The sequence below is a fragment of the Thunnus thynnus genome, chromosome 2 (genome assembly GCF_963924715.1).
Source record: "Thunnus thynnus chromosome 2, fThuThy2.1, whole genome shotgun sequence".
NCBI classification, from domain to species: Eukaryota; Metazoa; Chordata; class Actinopteri; order Scombriformes; family Scombridae; genus Thunnus; species Thunnus thynnus.
The window spans coordinates 28710715-28734211 of record NC_089518.1 but is presented as its reverse complement, the minus strand read 5'-3'; the positions used below and the strand labels follow the sequence as shown (position 1 = coordinate 28734211).

General features: G+C 37.1%; 1 protein-coding gene across 1 annotated transcript; it reads right to left on the bottom strand.

Annotated features, from left to right (window-relative positions):
- Positions 1-474: 474 nt before the first annotated feature.
- itga2.2 (integrin, alpha 2 (CD49B, alpha 2 subunit of VLA-2 receptor), tandem duplicate 2) lies at positions 475-22132 on the bottom strand. The gene is made up of 30 exons (XM_067614841.1): positions 21983-22132; positions 20650-20773; positions 18378-18487; positions 18122-18216; positions 17652-17766; positions 16587-16714; positions 16314-16462; positions 15857-16007; positions 15116-15281; positions 14797-14873; positions 13706-13844; positions 13263-13408; positions 12913-13056; positions 12313-12516; positions 12027-12157; positions 11700-11863; positions 11363-11514; positions 10585-10695; positions 10058-10143; positions 8137-8278; positions 7734-7817; positions 7547-7623; positions 7366-7449; positions 7155-7257; positions 6952-7062; positions 6427-6537; positions 5727-5840; positions 5502-5591; positions 4994-5110; positions 475-4684 (listed from the first exon to the last, which is right to left on the bottom strand). Exons 1-30 carry the CDS (start codon positions 22026-22028, stop codon positions 4592-4594), a joined length of 3564 nt encoding a protein of 1187 aa, XP_067470942.1. The 5' UTR covers positions 22029-22132; the 3' UTR covers positions 475-4591.
- Positions 22133-23497: the final 1365 nt, after the last annotated feature.

Sequence of the window (23497 nt, the reverse complement as noted above, 5' to 3'; positions counted from 1 at the left end):
CACACACACACACACACACACACACACACACACACACACACACACGTACGCACGCACGCACAGAGCTTTCCACTCACTGACGCACAGGCTGTACTCCTTCAGAAGTCCTTGCGCGACCTCTTCAGCGGAACTCTGGTTACAGCTCTCTCCAGAGCAAAGAGCAAACAGGCTGCCCTACGAATCAGACACCAGAGAGTTCATTATCTGTCCTCCGGGCACAAGACACTATAATCTCCTCTCATACCAGTGAAATATCACTCAGGTATCGATAATCTACAATTCTTTATAATACATCATTTCAAAATCACCATTATGTGTCTGTTGTGACCAACAGCAATATTATGATAGTCATAAATTATAACTAGTTTGTTTTTTCCCCTACTTTTGAAGAGACATTTGTGTTGTAACACTCTTACGTTTGTTATGGGACAGCTGGTTATTTTCTTGTTTGTGCATTTGCATCACAAACAGCACTGAGAAAAAACTTTTTATTTCATTATTGATTTCATCACAAACGGTCTTTCACAAAAACATCAGATGATTAAGAACCATAACAGATAAAGTATAAGGGGTTCACATTATACAATATATATATATATATATGGAATATACAAACATACATACTGTAGAATTTATTATAAAATGATCATTACATAACAACATAATACAAGTTGCAGTTAGATATTCCCGTTACATATTACTCATATAGGATCACCCACTTTTTCTCATCTAATACCACATGAGACTGATTTTTTTTGTGCTAGACTCTTTGTGCTTGCAGTGTTATTTTTTGTGATCCAGTGATGGAGTTCATGCTACTTACTGTACAATCCAACAGCTGTACTTAAGAAAAGAGAAACAGAAGAAGAAAAGCAGATCTGTTGCTCCTCAGTTTACAGGACCTGCTTTCAAACTCTAATCAGCTGACAGATAATAAATTACCTGCTTTAAATTGTAATAAGAAACAGAAGTCAGCTGGAAGACTTAAAAACAGAGTTTGTCCTTGTAACCATTGTCTCTAGGACTTATCGGGTATTTTTGATTCCCTGGTGGCAAACATTTTTATAACCTACCCTCCTTTCAATTCAGCTTTTTACTGATAACATACAGTGACCATATATGGTACTTCCGAAGTATCTGCTGAGTTATTGCTCAAAATGATTTCTTGCTTGTGATGATTATTATCAGAATCAATTAGACAATGTAGCATCATGAAATTTAAGAAATCTCACAAATTTGGATTTCGAGTGAAACTTTTCCACAATGTTTTTGAAGTAGACAACATCCCTAGGGATTTGTTCATGTAATAAAAGCCAAGAGAAGGTGTCTGTAAGCAATAATATGATCTGTCTGACATGCACATTTATATTAGACTCATACTTGAATGCCACACTTAAGGAAGTCTACTCTATTATTAATCTATTTATAATTTTATCAAGGGACAGAGATGAAAACTGATAGGTCTTTTCATTTTACCCACTCATCCCATCTAGTGAATCAAGAATCTGACTAATTTCACAATTGTGTGAAATGATTGAACAGAACCATTAAGACTATTTTGACTACAAATGCACAAAGGAGCCTACCAAAGGTTCTATATAAACCTCAAAGCCACTTTTTAAAGACATCATCACATCAAAACTGGTGTAAAAGTCAATATCTGAGACAATTCTTTCTGCAAATCTGTAAACGTTCAGTTGATGTTGAGTTATACTTGGCAAATCATTCTGTCTGGTGTGTGTGATTTGTGAGATCAGTGTCTTTGAAGAGTTGAAGTTTCAAAAACACTTCCTGACATGAGAGTACAGTACATTACTGCCCTGCTGTATCAACTTTAAAGTGCTGGCTGTGAAGCCATTAATGGCATCAGCAGAGGGACAACCAGACTCAATGTCCCAGTCCCTGAGCTGAGTTTGGTACAAAAAGAAACTTGGAGCGAATGATTAGCACTGATGGGAACTTTTTGCATCTTAGTAGAATGATCAAGTCACGGATTATAATATGGAATTCATGAAAACTGATTGGTTGCACACCCTCCTGATGCCACAGGGGATGACATTAATTCATTCTTAATTTGATGCAGAACGTTTGCATTAAAAAACACTTAAGTTTACACTGTAATACTGTGTGGCTGCAGCTGTTGCCCCTTGAGTCGATTAGATATGGCAAGTACACTCTTAAAAAAACCCAAATGTCATTCTTAATTGAAATAAATGAAAACAAAGGACCAACTTCCACCTTTACTACTTAATGATAATCCCTATTATGCTACAACACAAAAAAATGTCTTAAAAGTAGTTCCAGTGAAACCTGTGAATATTACAGTCAAGTCCAGGTAATGCCAAAAAGCCTGACAAAGTGCAAATAAAGGTTGACTGTCATTAAATAATTTGCAGTGACATCACTTTTGATTTACAAGAACATTGCAGCAATATTTGAGCAATCATCCCACTGTGGCATGGGACTTTAAAAAGGTGTTCAAACACTGTATCTCATTTCATCAACTATTTCCACATTGCTCCCTGTACACATATACATAGAATCCAAATGCTGTTTCACAACACCGTAGCTCATGAGTAATTGTGAAACAGAGCAGCTCCATCATTCATCAGATTGTATATATCCCCTCCAACAAGGAAGACTTGAGCCCAGGCTCTCAAAAAATATGCTACTTATTAGAGACAAATAGCATATTCCACCTCGCCAGATCCAAAGAAATGAATGCTAAAAGACTCTGCTGGGTGCTGGAGTTGGCTTGCTCAAAAGAAAAACATCCAGAAACACATTCCTTAACAGTCAAGGGACTGACTAACCTAACTGGGAGAATACAATAGTCAAAAATGTGAGAGGAAAATAATCGAGTTTGAGGGAAAACTTAAATTGTACTGATTTGTGCAGGGATGTGGTCCAACTAGGGTCCCTAGCAGGGTCAGGTTTTCTAAAGGTATTCCAGGAGGGGACGGGAGGAGAGGAGAGGAGAGGAGAGGTGAGGCAAGGAGAGGAAGGGAAGAGAGGAGAGGAGAGGAGAGGAAAGGAGAGTATATAAGACAATAAAGGACAAATACAATACAATGAAAAATGGGTCATATATTACAATATATTAAATGAAAGTCCTATGGACTGTTCAAGTCATTTACATAGCATTGAGGAAGTAATGAGCAGTGCCAACATGTCATTTATATCATGCTGCCATCTTGTGGTAAAGCTGGGGCAATACAGCCTGACACAGAGACGGATTATCTCACATCAAACCTCTAACAACAAATGGTACCGTTTAAGAAGTAAATTAATCTGGTTGTTGCTTTTGGCAAACAAAGTCTGAGTCAAACTTTTATCTCTGTAGTGAACCGTATTTGTACATGGGGAACAGTGTGTTTTGTTGATTTAAGGCATTGTGTCCTTTTGGCCTACAAATAAACTTTTGGAGCAAAAATAATCGACCAATTAATTGATTAGTTGATCAAGAGAAAAATTATCTGCGACTGTTTTGATCGTCGATTTAATGGTTTGAGTCATTTTTCAAGAACATTGTAAACATTTAACGATTCAAACTATGCTGCTTTTCTTTGACTTATATGATTGTAATGTAAGTTCTGTTGCTTTTGGACTGTTGGTTGTATAAAACAACCCATTTAAAAACATAATCTAGGAACCTGGAAAAGTGTGATAATTTCTAATTCCTGAAATTGCAAAACCATTATTCGATCAATCAAAAAATCAGCAGATTACTCAATCATGACAATAATGGTTAGTTGCAGCCCTAAACAATATGCTACTATAATATTCATACCTGACAAGTTGAGCCACTAATGGTAACAAACAAAAATATCATCCATATAAAAAGAACAACATCACAAGTAGGTACTCCATGGACTCATAGACTCCTCTAATCTTTTCATATACAGTATAAAACCCAGTCTGAAAGTTCATAATTTTATCTTACAGTATATACAGTACAAACATAAGGAAACAGAATACTGTCATGCATAACATTTTCCAGGATCTGTATCGTTTCCTTTTGCATTCGGACTACTGATAGAATTTGTCTTAATGCAAGAAAAGCCCTGAGTGTCAGTGGTGACAGCAGATCTCAAGACAGTTTATGTTAATGACCGCCTGCCTATGGAGTGTATGTTAAATGAGCAATTTTCATGATGATAAAACATTATCTCTATTTCAAACTGCTACTTATCAATCATGTTGCCCAGAAGTATTCAAAACAGTGAAACACAGTGTGAAACCCATGAACCCAGGCAACATTTGCATCCAAATATCATCTACGGCCTAATAAGCATTACTATGTTTTGTCATGTTGAAAAAAATAGTTATTTACATTTATTCAAAATCAGTGCACAACAACAAATTGAGAATGTACAAAAACAAGAAGAGACTAACAGTAATCCTCTGAATTATGGACAGAGGGTCGAATCCCAGTTATCCAGAAATGGAATAGATTCCATATCATTCAAATGCCCAGTTTCCAGTGATTAAGCTTTAGTCCAGTTGCAATTTACAAGATCCCATAAGAGGTACCAGTATTCACCCTGGAAATTTCCAGCGGAGTGAGAAGGCTGCGGGTTTTCTCTTCACTTCACAGCACTTCATCTACGTGTGGGTGACTCTGCCCGTCTTCATCATCATCCTCTCTCTGAAGCTGCTGGTATTTTCTTTTGAAGAATCCAAACTAGAAAGTAAACAGATTATATTCAGATAAAGTCACAGTTCATGTATTAGTGGAAAAAAATAAAAAAATATGACATGTTGCTCTAACCTAGGCCCCTAATGAAACAAACATATTGTATATGGACATAACTGAAAAATATAAAACAACATTTGTAAGGTCACCAGATCTCCTCTCTGGTGAACTCTCTCACCTTGATTAAATATTCACATGTTGGCAAATACGAAACAGGCATACCTAAGTTCTTGAAATAATTTACTTACATTTCTTTATGTTTAAATCATTTTCACCAAAGCGCAGACAGACACTCACCTTCCACAGCAGTCCAACAGCCAGAGCTAGCAGCAGCAGGCCTGCTATAACGCTGCCAACGATCACTCCCACTGGAACTTCACCTTTCTCTCCAGGTTTACTGATTGTCACCACCACCTGGACAGCAGCAGAAAAAGAGTGATCACTACATGGCCTGTTTCACTCCAAACGTGAGGTTGATCAACAAATGAAAACAGGAACTTGCATAAGCTCATTGAATTTAGAGTCAAAATATGATGTAATTTTGCAATGGAGAGATTAAAACCATTTTTTTCTGCTATGGTACATTCAAACATATACTGTAACGGCAATTCTTTACTTGTAAAAACTGCATCAACAATGGCGTTGCATCGAGAGAACTTCATGTAAATCACAATAAGTGTTAGAATTGCTTCAAAAAGTATTTAAAAGCATTACAGGTCACGAATGAAATGTTTAACTTCTCTCTTAAATTTCCTTCCTCATTTTTTGCAAGGCAGTATATCAAAATGTTGAAATGTGAATTTACTGGCAACTGTTTGACGTCGATTATGAGCAAATCGGGGTTGGAGGTCTCAACATCAACGCTGGAGGTCAGCTCGATGGTCTGATAGGTAGCCTGTGATGACAAATTCAAACAAATGAGAGCACAGAAAGTGTCAGTATGAATTCTACACAAAACAAATGTAATGCCATTAAACACAGGATGAAAAACCATTATTTAAAAATCAGGCTCACTGTTGAATGTATTTACCGTAATAAATGTTCCACTCCAGATCCTGGTTTTAACTTTCACTAAGTACTCGCTCTTTACTTCAGTGTCTTTGAGGATGCATTTTATATACTTGCACTTTGCATTCTTGCAGTCCTGTCAAAGCAACAACAGCGACAACAAAAAAAGGAAACAATTAACACTGAATTTTAAGTGCAACCACAATTTTAAAAGTTCCTAAAATGTTCTATTTGTTGAAGAAAATAAGTGTAAATATGGCAAGGTATTGTTTAACAATATTTAATACATAACTTTTACATCACTAAACATGTCAACTATAATTGTTTGTGAAGCCAGTATAAAAATATGAACTACAGCATTTAAGTTGTTTGGAAATGACCAGCAGCTAAGCATAATGAGTCGAGCAAACAATGAAAAATATGTGGTAAGTAAACAAAAAATAAAAAGAAAACACTATATATGCACTACAAAATCATTGGAGAAGAATAAAAAATATTACATGAATTATACAACAAATTACAAACACATGAATGTATGATAAAAACTATTTTGTCTTGTGTGTATTTAAATATATTCATGAGATGTAGATTTAGGGCTGATTTACATGAGTGATTTGCATCACTAGTTGCCCTCATTTATTCAACATCTGTACAGCAGTGACTTCTGTGATACAAGTTGACATATATAAAGAGAAAAATATGCAAAGAAAAAGGTGACTGACCAGTTTCTCCATGCCTCTGAGGTTTTCCTCAGAGAAGGAAACTTTGTGGCTCTTCACACCGATCTTTAGCGGGTCAACCAGGCCGCTGGAGTCACAGCTGACAGAACCTCCCTGCAGGTGGAGAAGACTTAAATTAATCTACAAACCCTCTCTGTGTTTTCACATTCAGGGCACAAAATTAGCACCAGCCAAATGCTGGTAAAATATACAAGTGGCTGGTAAATTTACTTCACTCACCAGCCAAAAAAAAAAACAATGGCAATCTATTGAGTGGCTGGTACAATTTAAACATTCACTAGCCATTTGGCCAGTGGGCAAAAGGTTCATTTTGCACCCTTTTTACATCCCAAAGTAATACAGTAAGTGCCAAAGACATGTTACACTGCCTGACTCAGAAGAAGCAAGTGTGTAGGGGTTATGTTTTGTTTTATTAATCAACCAAACTGACTACTTTGTTAACTATTATCATCAGATTACCAACAAATATAGTTGGTGGTATTTGGTGTATTTGACTTGAGTACTCACTGCTTGTGTATCCACATTGGTAACATAGAGGAGCTGGTTTCCTCCATTGGTGGTCATTGGCAGAGCTATGGTCAGGTACAGGAGGCTGACAGGGAAGGTGCCTGTTGAAACCTTTAAATCAAGTATGTTTTAATACACATTCTTAATGAATAACATGAGGAATGAGACAACGATATTTTAACAGATGGATCAATTTACTGCACCGTCACTGTGAAGTTAAACTCTGGGCCGATGTCATCTAAACTTTTCACCGTTGTTACCACTGGAAGAGTAGTGTCTGCCACGTAGAAATTAATATTTGACTTCCTGGGAAAAAGAAATCATAGAAATTAGCACATGGTCAACTGTCATTCTTACACTGTCTGATTAAAATTAAAGTTGTAAAAAGTAAAGTTAGATAGAAAGGAAAGTCACCTAGTTAGACTGATCCCTGCATCATATTTAACAGGAATTGTTATGTCCACATTGTTGTCTGCAGGTTTCTCCTCTTTACCATCACTGTTAATAAAAAGGTTACCATTATAACATTATTATATGTTCATAATGAAATCTGACTTGAGAGTCATCATTTTTCAATTATTTGAATGCAGTTTACCTTTTAGCCTCAAATTTCACCTCGGCTCGATTTTGCAACACCTCCTGGTTGTAATCGAAATTGATCTTAAATTTCATCTGTGATGTGAAGTTTTGCGTTAGTACACTTATTCATATAATCTGTATGATTAAAATTACACACTCATCTCACATGAAAAGAGAAATTTATGTTTTTTTCTTGCACTTACCTCTTGGTCTGTTTTTAATGCTGGGTATCCCACTTGGCAAGCGACAATTTGTGTTTGAGTTGAGGTGCATTTGACTCCATCCGTCTGTAAATGATCAGTCCAGGATAGCACATTACCAGCACAATACTGTCATTACTGTATATTACCACACCGTAAAACTGAAAACATTTTGATGTTATTTAAATATCTATTCACCAACACAGACGGAAAAGTACAAAAAATATCCAAAAACTAATTTTTCTAATTAACTTGATCAGTAAATGCTGAAAAATGGGTTGAATTAGGTGTTTAGTTATGTAGAATGTGCATTCATGTGGTGTATGCATGTGTGATTTTTAAGTACCTAAAAAGTCTTTTTCACATTTTAAGCATCATGTCAACATAAACTGCTTTAATTACTCACAGGTGGAGAGACAGAGGAGTAGTAGAGGTTGCTGGAATATGTGACCAAGACCTGGGTGTTATAGGCGTTCTCCTTTTTGTTCTTCACGGTGACTTCAAATGACAGTTCCTGGTTACTGCCGCTGACCAGAACAGGAGCTGAGCTGTAACACAAGAACTCCAATTAATATACACTGCATTTGTCTTGTCTTGTCTTCTAATTTGTGTATGCCACAGTTTAAAGTAGCATACTTACAGTAGAGTCTCATTGCCCAGAAGGACAAGAATAATAAAGAATGATAAAATTGATCTTTCCCTTATTTCCCTTATTTCATATTGTTTAGAAGATTGTTGATCTTTCTCCTTTTTGTCTTTGATATCTATAAAAAAATCTTACCCCACTGATGTTAACTAGATGGACAACATAGTCTCTGCATTCAACTTAAAATGTACAATACAGCACATACTGTAAATCACAGAGCTTTAAGAATAAGAAACTCAATAAGAGGCATGAAATAAAGTCTACATTTTAACCAAGGGGACACAAAAGTGAACATCATTAACAGCTGCAAAACATCATATGATTAAATGAGTGGGAAAATATTTAAGAAGTGTTGTATGGTCTCTGTAAAGTCTTTGTTCTTATGCTTTCATCTGAGTTAATTCACTGAGCATATATCACCCAAACTTTGCAAGTTTTTTCCAAGCTCACAAGTCTGACCCGACCATTTTATAGGCTATGAAGTTGCTGTAAAAACTGGAAAACTCTAATTTGTGCATCTATTTGCAATTAGACAGATCATAAAACAGTGAAAATAGAAAATGCTGTAATCGTAGTTAGGAGTTACCAGGGTGTGACATTTAACAGAATATTACCCATTCTGCTAAATCTGGTCTAATCTTTAAACAATTGTTCCTTCTCTGTTGAATGAGTACACTATGTTGTTACTATTCACTACTTGTCATTATCTTAGCCCTGCAAGCAGAAGATTTGAGGATGGTATTGTACTGTATATCAGTTGGTATGTCAGCCAGCTCAGTATAGCCTCCAGAGGCCACTAGAGAGGCTTTTACATAGTTCTGTTCACATATATAAACTGTGAAAATGTAATATGGTGTATCACGACAGTGTAAATATGTGATAAAGGCAGTGTAATTGTAATTGCTTAAGTGTAATCGAAGCTTTCTCACTATATGAGTTACTGACTTTGACTGTAAAAACCTGTTTCAAAACATAACGTCAAATGATTAAAGCTCCAGAAAACTTGGTTTTACATCTTGAGTATTTCTCTATAATATTAAATATTCATGACTAAATAAGCAACACTTAAAGTCAGAGTTTAGGAAAAAATCTATTAGGAGTTTAACACACAAAAACTCATAAATCTACTTTATCAGGACTGTGCAGGTGTGGTTTGATGAAATTTAATTGACAGTGGCTTGGCATCATAAGTGAACAACCCCACCTATGTCTTCAGATTCTGGTTCAAATATTGCTAAATTCTGATTGGTACACTGACATATGTCAAGTCAAGTCAAGTCAGTTTTATTTATATAGCGCCGAATCACAACAACAGTCACAAATGCCCACCTCAAACCTCCAATGGGGAAAAACTAAAACTGTCCAAAATGTAGGAGAAAATCTCATAATGTACAGTAAGATCCCACTGCTTATAGTAACAAGCTGATTGAGACACATTTTCAGAGCCTTTAAGCTCCTCACTTATCCTCAGTTTATAAATGACTCACAGACATTGTCTTGCCCAAACTTGTTCTTACTTTCAACAACAAAATGTTTTATCCCGAGGACAGAATTACACATCAAGTGAATTCCTGCAACAGAGGTCATTAACTCTTTTCTTAAACACTATATTATATATGTAATGAACAGCAAGTATGGCATGTTGCATGTGGAACTGTACACCTGAGTCAGTGATTCTCACCTGGATGCCGTTGTGTCTGTCTTCACATTCAGCACCAGATCACTGATGCACACGTCATCGGAGCCACAATCTTTTGTGAAGGGGTTCTGAAACAACAACAGAGCAGCAAATTCAACACAGGATGCTGCTTTATTCTTCAAAAGCTGGATTTTCAATTCAGCTACATCTGCAATAATGTCTATTTCATATGAATTGATTTCTTTTGGAAAAACATATAGGAAATTTATTATATTTTTAGTGCATTGGATGACCTATATTCTTGTTGGGAAAACAAGAAGTGTGTAAATCTTAGAACTTGCATGACTTAGTGAAACACTTAGAAGCTAGTAATCATCAGACACACCCACCACGTCATTTTAAATGACTGTACAAACACCTCTGCAAAATAACCATTATGTTTGAAGCCTTTTGTCACCAGATGCGTTTCCTGTAGGTCAGTGAAGACCAAAGAGGTGGCAAATACTAAAACCAAAAAAGATTTAACACAGATACAATCAGAGATATCATGTATAATATCTGTCACTTACAAAGAACTCCCAGGCACTCTGAGAGGACATATCGAGGACAGGGTTCACATCTGCATTCTGTTGCTCGATTTCTACTTTCAGACTGAGGGAATTGACAAAATCAGGTGTCTCCTGTCGAAAAAAAAAAACGTGGAAAAATTAATGTCTATTTTGGAAAAATAAATATGAAATAATATCCCTACAATGCAGACATTGCATTCTGTAAAGGTATATAACTAATCTGTCAACTAAGGGCTACTGTTATACAAGATCCATTTGAAAGAACTTAACATACAGTGTCTGTACATTAACTCTGTGTTTCCCGCAGGCCTTATCACATCAAGGTACACACTTAAAGGACCAGTGTGTAAGGTTTAGCGGCATATAGCGGTGAATACCCATCCTCTCCCCCTCCCCTTCCCCTTCCCATGCGTGTAGGACAACCTACGGTGGCTGTGAAACTTGCGGAAAACAATAAAGACCCTCTCTAGAGCCAGTGTTTGGTTTGTCCATTCCGGGCTACTGTAGAAACATGGCGGTGTAACATGGCAGCCTCTGTAGAAGAGGACCTGCTCCCTCTGTATATATAAAGGGCTTATTCTAAGGTAATGAAATCACGATTCTTATTTTCAGGTGATTAATTCACTAATTAAAACACTTATGAATTTTATATTCAGTTACTGCCCAGTCCGTTCCGCAAGATGCCACTAAATTCTACACACTGCACTTTTACCAGTCACTGATGCTCCTTGATGACTGCACACTGAATCATAAAGAAACACAACAGATCATCTATTACCTGAACGTAAACTTGGTAGTCTTGACAGAGGGGTGTAGATGATATTTTTGCCTTTTCTGAGAGGAAGCGTTCATTGTTTTTTGTGAACAGTCCTCTTGAGGTCACCCGAGATGCCTGCAAGTCAGCATCCAGAGTCAAATTGTAGGATATATCTGAAAGAAGTGAAAATAGTACTAAATATGACACACTCCTTTGACATCTGAGATCAATCTTTTTTTTTTCTTGAGAACCATTAGAAACAACTTTCAGCAAGCATATTTCCCAAAATATCAAACAATTACTCTAAACAATAGGAAGCTACATATTCTTAAAAAGCCTAACGGATGTTCAGATTTACCAATGGGTCCAACAGGGTTCTTGGGCCTGAAGGCTGCACTAAAACAGAGTCTGGTGATGAAACATGAAAGCTTGCGTCCGTTAATGTCACAAGGTTTGTTGAAAATGTTGATTTTATCAGGGCTGAAAGAAGCTGTAGCTGAAACTGTCGCCACACCTCGGGACCTGAAAATGAAGTGTAATTTACAATTATTACCAGTCATGCAAATTCAAAAATAATGGATTTATTGAGTGAACTTGATATACAGTAAGTAATATAATATGGAAAATCATTACATCATCTACTCACATTTTTCATTATTCTCAGTTATCTTAATTATTAACTCACCAGAGCTGGACCACTTTACCATACGCACCAATTGAGATGTCAGGGATTTTATCACCATTCAGATCTTGGTAGCTATCAAGGGACCTTCCAAAATACAGCATTTGAGGATCCAGTTTAGAGCCCAGTATTCTCTGAAAAAGATAAAACATTATAATTACTCTTGTACTCGGATTAAGGAAATTAAATGTAATATATTTGTCATATGAGAGGCAAAAACTCTTGTTTCCTGAACCACAAAGACTTTCTCAGTCGATCGAATATTAAACACAAATATTTCTCTCTGTACCTGTGAGAACTCTTTGTTTAATGTCTTCTTCTCCCCATTGTAGATGTAGATGACGCCTCTTTTGTTGTCTTCTAGTGGTGCTCCAATAACAACATCATCGTAACCGTCGAGGTCCAGGTCAGGAACGGCGGATATGGCCATCCCAAAACGTGCGTTCTCAGTGGAGAGCGGACCATTGAGGAATCCCTGCTCGTTCAGTATACCCTTCAGATGATAAGATAGAAAGTCATGTAAGCTGAAGTAGCTTTAAATTCAAAGAAAGCAATAAATGGAATTCATATGTCTTGAATTTTGGAAATGAAATATTCCAGCTTTGAGAATATATCTTAAACTTTTCTTACATCTATTTTTGGTACCAACCTGTGCTGAATAAATCATGAAAGGAAACTGAGCAGCCCAAAACCCACTGGCCTTTCTTGTGTAATTATTATCATCATCATCTGTTGTTTTAAGAACTTGCAGAATGTCTCTCCAGTTGCCAGAAACTATTCATCTTTATGCCAAAGTGTGAATACTGATGCTTACTTTCTTGTGCACTGTTACTCAGGAAATCCAGACCAAGAGATGTTACAATAAAAGTTACAATGTATTGATTTTTACCTTGGTGACAGAAAAGAGGTAGACCCGGCCTTGTTCTCTCTTCAGCTCGCTCATAAACATGGGTGCACCAACGAGCAGGAGGTCCGTCATTCCGTCTTTGTCCACATCCAGAGAGCACAGAACGCTTCCGAAATACGACCCAATCTAGGACAGCAATTTCCAGCTGTTTACTGATGTTGAATTTTATTTGTGTGACTACACAAAATGTATTGTTTAAGAATTTTTTGGGGGGAAAAGTAGCAGTAGCAGTACAGCCTGTTGACCGATGGCCTTCAGCTAAAATCCCTACAATCTACAACAGAGTTGGATCTTGTGGAAAATGTGAATGCCTTAACCTCTTAAATAAGTACCTGTTTCCCTCTTTCTGAATCTATGATGGTGGATTGCTTCTGGGCATTGACGGTATAGACAATAACTTGTCCAGAGTGGTTGGAGCGAGGTGCACCAGCCACAAAGTATTCTGTAGATCCATCACTCAGCGTGCTGACTGAGTAACCTGGAAATGACCACAAATTAAAAGTTTAAAACCTGAACTTGAATTGTTACATGCTGTCAAGGCAGAATTATACACACAAAAACACTATTACAAAACTAAAAAAAAAGATTACATAATTGAATCTGTGATATACACATTGTAGTTTCTCTTAAAGCAAAATATAGGATTTTGATGATAGAATTATGGTAGGTACATGGATATAGATTATGATAATAGTGCAACTTTTAGAGTCCACTTTATGTAACCCCCCAAAAAACCCCAACCTCATACTAGAGTTGGTCAAATGAAAATGCCTACCCAGTAATGAGCTGTGGTTTCTATCTTGAAGAATTGCCTCAAAGGCTGAGACAGGAAGAATGTCTACTTTTGACCCTGTTTGATGGACAACAGTCCCACTCCAAGCGTAGGCTCCCACTGCTCCCAGCATCATCACATCCTTAAACAGCAAATTGAAAGGTCAGTCAGCAGATTCAATAACTGATTGTAGCACAGCCATTAACATTTTATTTACAATATTTTAAAATTCCTTCAGGTTTCGGACCATATTCACTTGCTTCAGTTTAAATGAGAAAAAATGATAAGAACTAAGAACGAAATACTCTACGTGTGAAATAGGACATACTGTGGCGTGGAAGTATTCTCTAAATGTCATAAGAAGCCATTGTTGGTCGGAAGCAAAATGTTGCGTCCGACCAACAATGACACTGTGGTAAAAACTGTTCCTCTTTCATTTGAGTGAGGCTGCTGTGCTGGTACAACAAGTGTGTTGTTGCAAAAGGGATTGCAGTTCACTCTGTATTATGTGACTAGTTAAAGTGCCACTTCAATTGTTCTTATAAGTATTTAGGTAGCCGTGATAGTAGGCACTGGTGGCCTGTGGTACATACATCTGTATGTAGAGATCAGTTCAATATTTATATTTTATAAATATAAATATTGAAATATTTTATTTGACAAATACATATATATAAGTGTTTTTTTTATTGTTGACCCTGTAGTGGCACAAAATCTGATGGGCCACAGATTTTGGATTAACACCAGGAAATAAAGGGCAGGACAATCCAGCAAAATTGAAGGTGTTGGCCCAACTTTTGTTGTATTCCAACAACATAGTGCTTTGGCCAAATACAGCCAATCATACTTTTTAAGTAGAATAACTTATAGTGTTATTCTTTTGTAGAGTTATCATAAGAGTTGTAAAATTCTCCTTCAAAGCAGTTTAAACCACTGTCATGTCTTGCCATCTGATAAGCCTTCAAATTATTTAATGCATGTCAATAGCAAACCACAACTCCTTTCACTTTTTACTGCAGTGCATGTTTGCGTGTTACAAACATCCAAACATGGTCACACTTTTAGAACTGCACAAGGCAGTGCTCTGACTGTACCTTTTTTCTGGAGTAGTGAGCGCTGAACCCCACCTGGGACATCTCCATCTTAAAGTTGTCGCCCCCCTTTCCAGTTCCTTGTGAACAGACAAAGCAGATTAACACCACAATCCAAATCAGTGGAGCAAATCAAGAGTCCAAGTGCAAGATGTGTCAGATCTTAATCTGTCTTGGGATTTTTAACTATGAAAGACATGTTGTGACATGACTGGAGGAGTCTTTTTGAACACACTCTTCAAGTAGTGTATGACTATGCAGTGTCAAGTAAATTACACATTGGCATAGACAACAACAGGAAGGGAATAGAAATAATATGTACCCTCTATGTTGAAAATGCGGTTCCCCAGCGTTCCAGCGATGGTGGAGAGAGCCGCCTCTTCAGACACATTGAAGAAGTACTTTTCTGTGGGTAAACTGGCGATGGATTTGATTTCTTTTATTAGGTTTTCTGTGTCGATGTTGTTTCTGATGTAATAACCCAGGACCTAGGAAAAAGGGGGAGATTATCGCAAAATTCAGGATTTCAAAGAGTGATTGAAGTCTAGGTAATAACACTGGTAAATCAAGACATCAAATCAATCAGAAATGTATACAAAAGTAAGATTTGGATATCAGAATTAGGTCCAGTGGATCCAGTCAGAAGGCATTATATCTTGAGACCTGCTCACATGTATAATGACAACTATAAAGATAACCATAGCTATAAAAGTTCATGGAAACAATTAAAATTTATAACCACAGATATATTTCTGGTTCTATCACATAGAGACTTTTTTACCCACAGAAGCAATAATAATAACCCTCAAAAATGGGCTGTGTAAAATGATTGTTGAATATTATAAGATGGTTGAATGATCAACAGCATGCATTTCTACAATATAGAACCCCACAGTTGAACTCAGGATGTGATTGAAGTCATGTTGCTCAAACTTAAAGGAAATAACTTGATTTATTTATTATTATCATTATTAGAAAACAAAACTTAAAAATGCCACAACTCTACTATGTATATAGTATGATGAGAGTAAATGAGTAGTTGTAGTGGCGGGTCATCACTTACAGCAATACCGAAGCGGGTGATGCCTTGTCTCTCACACTCGGAAATGACGTAATCTCTTTTGCTCTCATCATGAGACTCGCCATCAGTAACAACAACCATCACCTTGGCAGCGCCCGATCGGCCTCCGTTAGTCTGATGGAAACCCTCCTTACTAAGAGAGCGGACACAGGTTACTCTTTTCACTTTTATGTAAATTATTATTTGTGGTTTTATCACAAAAATTTAGGAGATTAAAAATTGACTACATGCCAAAATAACATTTTTCTAAAACTGACAGATGTTAAAATCAAATCAACATCAAAATAATTATTATTTCCTAGTAAGTAATAATAAAACAGAGCATACAGACAGAAAAAAACAATATATTATAGGAAGATAATCAAGAAATCAATCAAGCAATCAAACACACAAGTAAATAAATAAAGACATACAAAGGCAGTATTACTGCAAAACCAACCTGGCAAATTCAATTGCTTTGAAGGTATTGGTAGATTGACCATACATTTGTCCGATTGCAGATGCTGCAGCAACCACTTCATCTTTGGTTTTATACTCGTTAAGTTTGAATTGAAACTTGGGATCAACTGCATACTGAATGACGCTGACCTGGTGTAATAAAGCACAAAAAGTTGTTGGTAATGACCGCAAGACAAAAACGTAACCAAGTGAATTAACTCAAGATCATCCCTTGCTTCAACTTGTTGTTATGACCACTGAAACGAGATATCACCTGGGTGCTTTTGGGCCCGATGTCAAGCGAAGGTATTAGTTTCTTGAGGAACTCGGTCATTGGAGCCCAGGGATAAATGCTGTTGGAACCATCCAAAACAATCACAATGTCCATAGGCCCTCCACATGCTATAAAAGTCATGAGAGGGGACATATAATAACAAATGTGAGCAGCAGTGATGAATCAAACTGAGATCATATACGTTACTCTACTGCTGACCATTTCCCAAAGCTGAATATTCATTCAGACGCTGATTTCAGTTCATGTTAATACATTATGTAAATACATTTTGCAGACCTGAACTTGAAACCAGTCTGAGATAGGTATTATATCATTTTAACCCTTAGTTGGCTCTTTAAATTTGTTAAAATGACATTATCATGTGGTTACACATGCAAGCAAGCAGACGCTCTTTCTTGTTGGTGGGTTCAAGAGAACTCAGATGTTCAGGGTTTAGGCGTATCTGATAAAAAGCAGAGCTTGATGAGCTAAGTGATAAAATATAAAACCCAGAGTACAAATAACAAACTAACATTGACTTCTGGAAAGAATAATTTCAACAGAGCTGCAACGATTAGTCGATTAATCAGTTGGTCTATTTTGATCATCAATTAATCATTTTGAGTCATTTTATAAGAAAAAAGGCCCACATTCTCTAGTTCCAGCTTCTTAAATGTGAATATTTTCTGTTTTCTATAGTCCTCTAGGATGGTACATTTTGTAGACCAAAAGACTAGTCAATTAACCAATAATAAAAATAATCGTTAGCTACAGCCCTAAACTAGCCATAGTCATTTATTGTGTTAAAAAGGTTGGTGTTAATGAGCCAACTCTATCTATCTATGATGTCCCAGTTTTCAAAACAATCTCTGAACTCAACTGCACTAACATAATAACATAAGTAATGTAACAAACATTGAAGCAGGTGTAGATCACTGTGGTGAATTTTTACCATTCTGGCATCAACTGAAACCTTTCTTGAAAGGCAGAAAATTTGTCTTAAAGATAATTAACTATAGACAACTCAAATGATCAGGAATCATATAAAATCATGACAGATCTTACTCTGGACGGCAGGAGAGAAGGCAGGTTGAGGTTGAAATAGGGGGTTCAATTTTGCACATATTCCTGGGTAGAAGTCCTGATTGCCACACTGCTGTGCCCAAAGAGGACCGCACATCTGTATCAGATGACCGCAGAAGAAAAGAGGACAGACTTAATGGATTTTAAGTTTGTCACTGCCTTTAAAAGAACCCAGTATGTTTATGTGTGAGTTTAGTAGTCGGAAAATTTGGACTTAGGTCAAACTGTATTAAAGTTCTTTTGGTGGGAAATAACAACAAAGTGAAACCTGCAGAAAAGTAGTAATACAGTGGCTACAGCAGTCACTTTACCTTGAGAACTGATGCACTTCCCTTCACGAATACACATCCTTTACACATCCTTTTAACACAGCTTTTAAAGGAAATTATGACATGACTTTATTCACACTATATCTCTCTATATTTTGTGTAATAACCCACAAACACACATACCATCAAACCATTTGGTGCTGTAGGCATCCGTGTTAGAGTCAAACCCAGACTCATGTTGGTGTTAATGTTTTTGACATCTGGAATACTGACAGAATCTGTGTATATTGAAAGAAAGACAACAAATTAAGTCTTACATTGAAGTTCAGTTTATAATTGTTAAATCTGGAATTTATACAGTTCTGTTTAGGCATGTTAAGTACTTGACCAATGTTTGGTAGAGAGGTCAAAGTTTACACAACAAAACACCAAACCTTACCCTGAAGATTGAGCTTGTCACAGCTGTTTCTGGACCCTGAGACTGGACACTTATAAACATCCCCCTTCCTGTTTCGACTGAAACCACTCCACGGAGCACCAACAAGGAGCCTACAGAAAACAACAAAGTTCATCTCTTCCTCACTCTTATAAACACCCAATGTAACACTCATCTCTGAATGTTTTTGTGAACAGTGCATAGCCGACTGAACATACCGCAGTTGAATGAGTAGCTAAAACCACTAATAGTTACAGAACTATCTATAGACTTCAACTTGTCCTTAGATAAGAAACAGCAAAACTAATACAAAAACATTACAAAATATTCATAAATATAATTCAGTATCATTGCAATAGTTTGTCTGTGTGGTCTTGTCACTTCATTCTTCTAGCTTTCTAAGAAACAGCAAAGCAAGACAAGTTCACACAGTAAACATCTACTTCGAAATGATTTATTCCCACATCACAAGATTCAGGTGTTGCTTCCTGGTGTTGAAGCTGTTACTTTGTATTTAAAGTCCCCCTCCAGACATGTTTTAAGACATATAAAAATACTCTGCTTTGAATAATAACTTGTGGCTGGTTTGTTTTTTCTATAAACCATTGCCATTTTCTGATGAGATATCCTGAAAATGTCATCTACTCCCCAGCCATAATTGAAAAATCCAGAATCTATGAATATGCAAATATTTTTCATTTTAAAAGTTTAACTGCTGGACACAACATGTCTCCTACTTCACAGTGTACTATTTGTGCACTGGAGGCCTCATGTTTCCATATCACACTTGTGTAAGTTGAATACTGGAACACAATTGTCTCCAAAGTAGTTGTAACTTTCCACCATTTCAGCAGATGAATGTGAAAACAGCCATCTACTGTCACACTCCGCACATACATCGCTCTGTACAGTGAAGCTCAAACATCCAACTGAAGAAACAACAAGCAAAACGCATTTTTGAGTGGAGGGGGACTTTAAACATCTCTCAAAATCCAGAACCACCTGTAACAGCAAGATTGAATTCCCAACACTGCTGTAAGACTGACACAAAATTCTACATAACTTCAACAGTGTCATTTTCTCACGGTGTCAAACAAGACAAGCAGTGAGTGGAGAACAGGAAGACAGGAGGACAGGAAATAGGATGTGTCACTATAGCGTTCTCAAGGTCACTAATAAGAAATATCCCCACAGAGACCGCTGAGTGTGGCCACTAACCAGTTTCACAATCAGAACACTCCTTCAGACTGTGAGTTACTCTATGAGACTGTGACTCAGAGATATCTAGACATCACTGAGTAGTTCAGTTACTGTTTAACTAAATGTTACAAATGAGTAGGGAGTGTTTAATTATGGCGGGATTGTTGGTGGTTGTGGCGACTCAGATAAATCTAACCTCTTGGGATTTTTCCAGATTACAGTGTCTCTCATTTTATGGGAATTTCCCCTGGGATGATGCTATAAGATTCAAGATTGCATTGCAACATACGTATGAACAAGCATATTAGTTATTGTAAATAAAAAAAACAGTCCTTATGAATGAGAGGGGTTGGAGGACTTTGGCAAGACACATTTAAACTAAGAGGTGGTGCTACAGCAGTGGTACACAGGGATGTTTAAACCTTATAGTGCTTGTATCTCAGCAACAAATACCATCATAAATTCAATTCCTGTTAGATAAGAATGAGATCCTGGATTAGATCATGACCCAGATCTCACCTGGCATCAACAGTATAGGCGGGTGGTGCTAGTCTAACAGTGTGTGTTGTATTTACTCTGCACACATTACAGCCATGCTACAGTGTCACCTGAACTTTGTTGGAATACCTAAACATTGCTGACACACAGCCCTTTACAGCCACATAACTCCATTTTTAAAATGAATACTTCCATGAGCAAAGTAGTGCCTCAATGCATTGATTCAAAGTTTCAGGAATATGACAGAAGAAAACTTCAAGATTCGTTACAGTGCATTTGGTTTTAAACGACTTGAATTCAGCCTGTTCTGGTCTGCAGGCTCGTGCTAACAATGCGTCTCTACAAAAGTGGCAACTTTGCAATCTGCTTGATATTTGACTCTGTTGATATCATTATCTTTTTCAACCTCTATTGCTATTTCAAAGACACTGCAAAGAAATTAACTAAATAAAATATTAACTGCCCACCAATTGAAAGCTACAGCACCTGCACATGCCATACATGCAGTCTTGGAGTTAAAAAATAAAATTACTCTCATTTCATTAAACAAAATCCTTGAATGACTTAAAGTTCATACCATTTGCCTTCATGGTTTGTTGCTTGTTGGACTGTATAGCCAAACTCCTCTGCTGCTGGTCCACTGAAAATCTTGGCACCTGCAGTTCCAACGTTGAAGGACTGTGAGTGCCAGATTCTGTCAACTGGTGGAGGAGAAAGACAAGGTTACATGACAGTGAGACTGATAGTTTCATAGAGTCCCACCTCTACAACATCATGTAAGTCAGGTGGACCTTACCTATTATATCCACTATAAACAGTACCAATTAGGCTTCATTATTAATAGTATTTTGTGTTTCCATATTTGGAGGTTCAAAACAAAATTGCTACCATGACTGATTTCGTTTTGGAAAAAGGTGTGATGTTGATCAGCCAGACTTCCCCCTTTGAGTCAGAGATTAGTTTTTGTGGTTGAATCATGCACATCAGCTTGACTCACTGGGGGCAAGGCAACCCACTAAAAAAAGCTTCACAACAAATGAAGATCATACTGTTCATCGAGTGTAAAGGTTTGCATTTAAGACATCCCTCTGTCCCGGAACAGTGTGTTTCTCCATCGACACATTGAAACACAGCTCTCTGAACTCCCTCAGGACATGGAATTTGCTTTTCTTCCACTCAGTCTTGCTGCACTATCAGACCCACAAGCCCACGCAGGCAATGCTCAACTATCAGCCTGCCTTTCCCTAAAAAAGCAGGGAGAGGAATGTGGATGGGCACTGGACTCAGGAAACCTTCACTATAGTCCAGCCTCCTGCCACGCCCGTTTACCTGCAACACAAAGTAACACTTCGCTTCCTAATGGGACACTACAAACATATTAATATGTACCTTCATTTCAGAAACAGGGAATGTGCACATTGGAGAATAATTAAAAGTGTTTGGCTGCTGCTTGAAAGCTTCCACCGGTTATGGAGCTGACATCGAGTAACACTAATAGTGATTATTTCTCTATTATCGACTATATGATGCAAAGAAAAACGACAAATCTGGTCTTATTTAATCTATGGAGGTTAACTATAATTAATGCATTTGATGTCACAAGGGAGAAAAACACTCCGCGTCAAAATCATTCAGTAAATTCATAACGGGCACACATAACACTCATCTCGCTTTTCAGAATCGTTTAAAGTGTATAAAAACATTTTAAAAAATCACATTCAATGATATAACGAACGACTAATAAACGTTACCAGCTTCAAACGTCCATATAAACTATATAAACTATAAAACTACAGCTTCAACCTACTTGGCGAGAATATTTGTAACTTTATGCTGCTTGGTGAAGAGGACGGTGGCGCATTATGGGGAAAATAACAAGTTCAAAGACCGAAAAGAAATTCAGTACTTACTAATGACGGTTATAGTGAAGAAGATATTCCCCCAGAAGAACTCCATCGTTTATTCCATGAGTATGAGGTGATTAAATGAAGCCGCACTTGTCAAGAGTTGTAACTTCGCAGCTTTACGACTCAGCGGTGACGCACCGGACAGACTTTCTAAATAAGGACAAAGCTCTTCCTCTTACCTGCGCTGCGAACTTTGACTCAAGTATTGTGTAGGATATTGTGCAGCCTGTAATAAAGTTGAAAAGCAGTTAGACAACAGGCTTCTTTAGCTTAAAGTCCAAGGATGAGCAAGGATGATAAAAAAAAGAGTCAAACGGATATGAGATGTAACAATGCTTTAAAGATAATAGTTGTAATATTAAAAATCAAATTTATGTTCAACTGGAAGATAGTATAAGATTAAACAATGTCAGTGTTCAAAAATAGTCCACATCTTTTATGTCTATGGTCCACACCCATCACACTTCATTTAAAACTCTTTTAAACTGCTAGTCAGAACCACATCACCAGTAGACAACCAGCACTTAAATCAACAGCTGTCAGATAAAGAATAGACATCATCAATTAACAACTAACAACTAACAATTTGAGACTCTCATCTGTCATCACCCTAAAACCTATATTCTATGTATTTACAACTCGTTGCAGAACAGGAAGTCGTGGTTGAGACAGGTCCTCCAATGTGGTAGTGAGAAAATCATGAAACTATAAATAAAATGGGCTAAATTGTTGTGCCAGACATTTATACAGTAGACATATGTTGGAAGAATGAACAAAGCCTTTTTCTTTCTTTTAATAGAAAACAATAACTTAAAAAACTTCATTGGAATAGGTGTGAGACTGCAAGGGAAATGGGCAGGATGTTAAGAGACTTAAAGAATGTTAGGTGTTTGCTCAATTGCCAGACGGTAATTTACATTCTCTGATGTCACATTGTTTGTGGGCAAAGAAATCGAGATTTACTTAGGTGACTGTTATCATTAAAAGACCGATTTTACACATACAGCTTAGAGTAGTAACTGGAAATATGACTCAGTCATTGAAAACAGTTGTATTACAGTCTAGAGAAATAACCCTGATGTCATCCTCTTGGCTTTGGGCTGTAGATTTCTAACAGAAAGCCTTTGTTATGAAATGGTGATGTGGAATTTGAAAGATGTGGACAGTTACCAGGCAGGGATGATTACACACACACGCACACACACACACACACACAATTATTTTGGTTGTATTATGGGAAATGTAGGATTCAGTGTTTTTTGAGGTTGACATATACAAAGGAGGAAAAGTCAAGATATCTTGGTCACTGCTACTATGATTTATTAACCTTTATAGCTCTATTATGTATGAATGTGCTCACCACACTCACACTGTCAAACTCATTCACACCGGGCAGCTACCCAGTACAATCACAGGTGTTTATCTGTTGGCCACTGAGCAGCTCCACCTGAGCAATTGGGGTCTTACCTTGTTTAAAAGATACAGAAATATGACAGAGGAAAAGTTCAAGAAATGTTA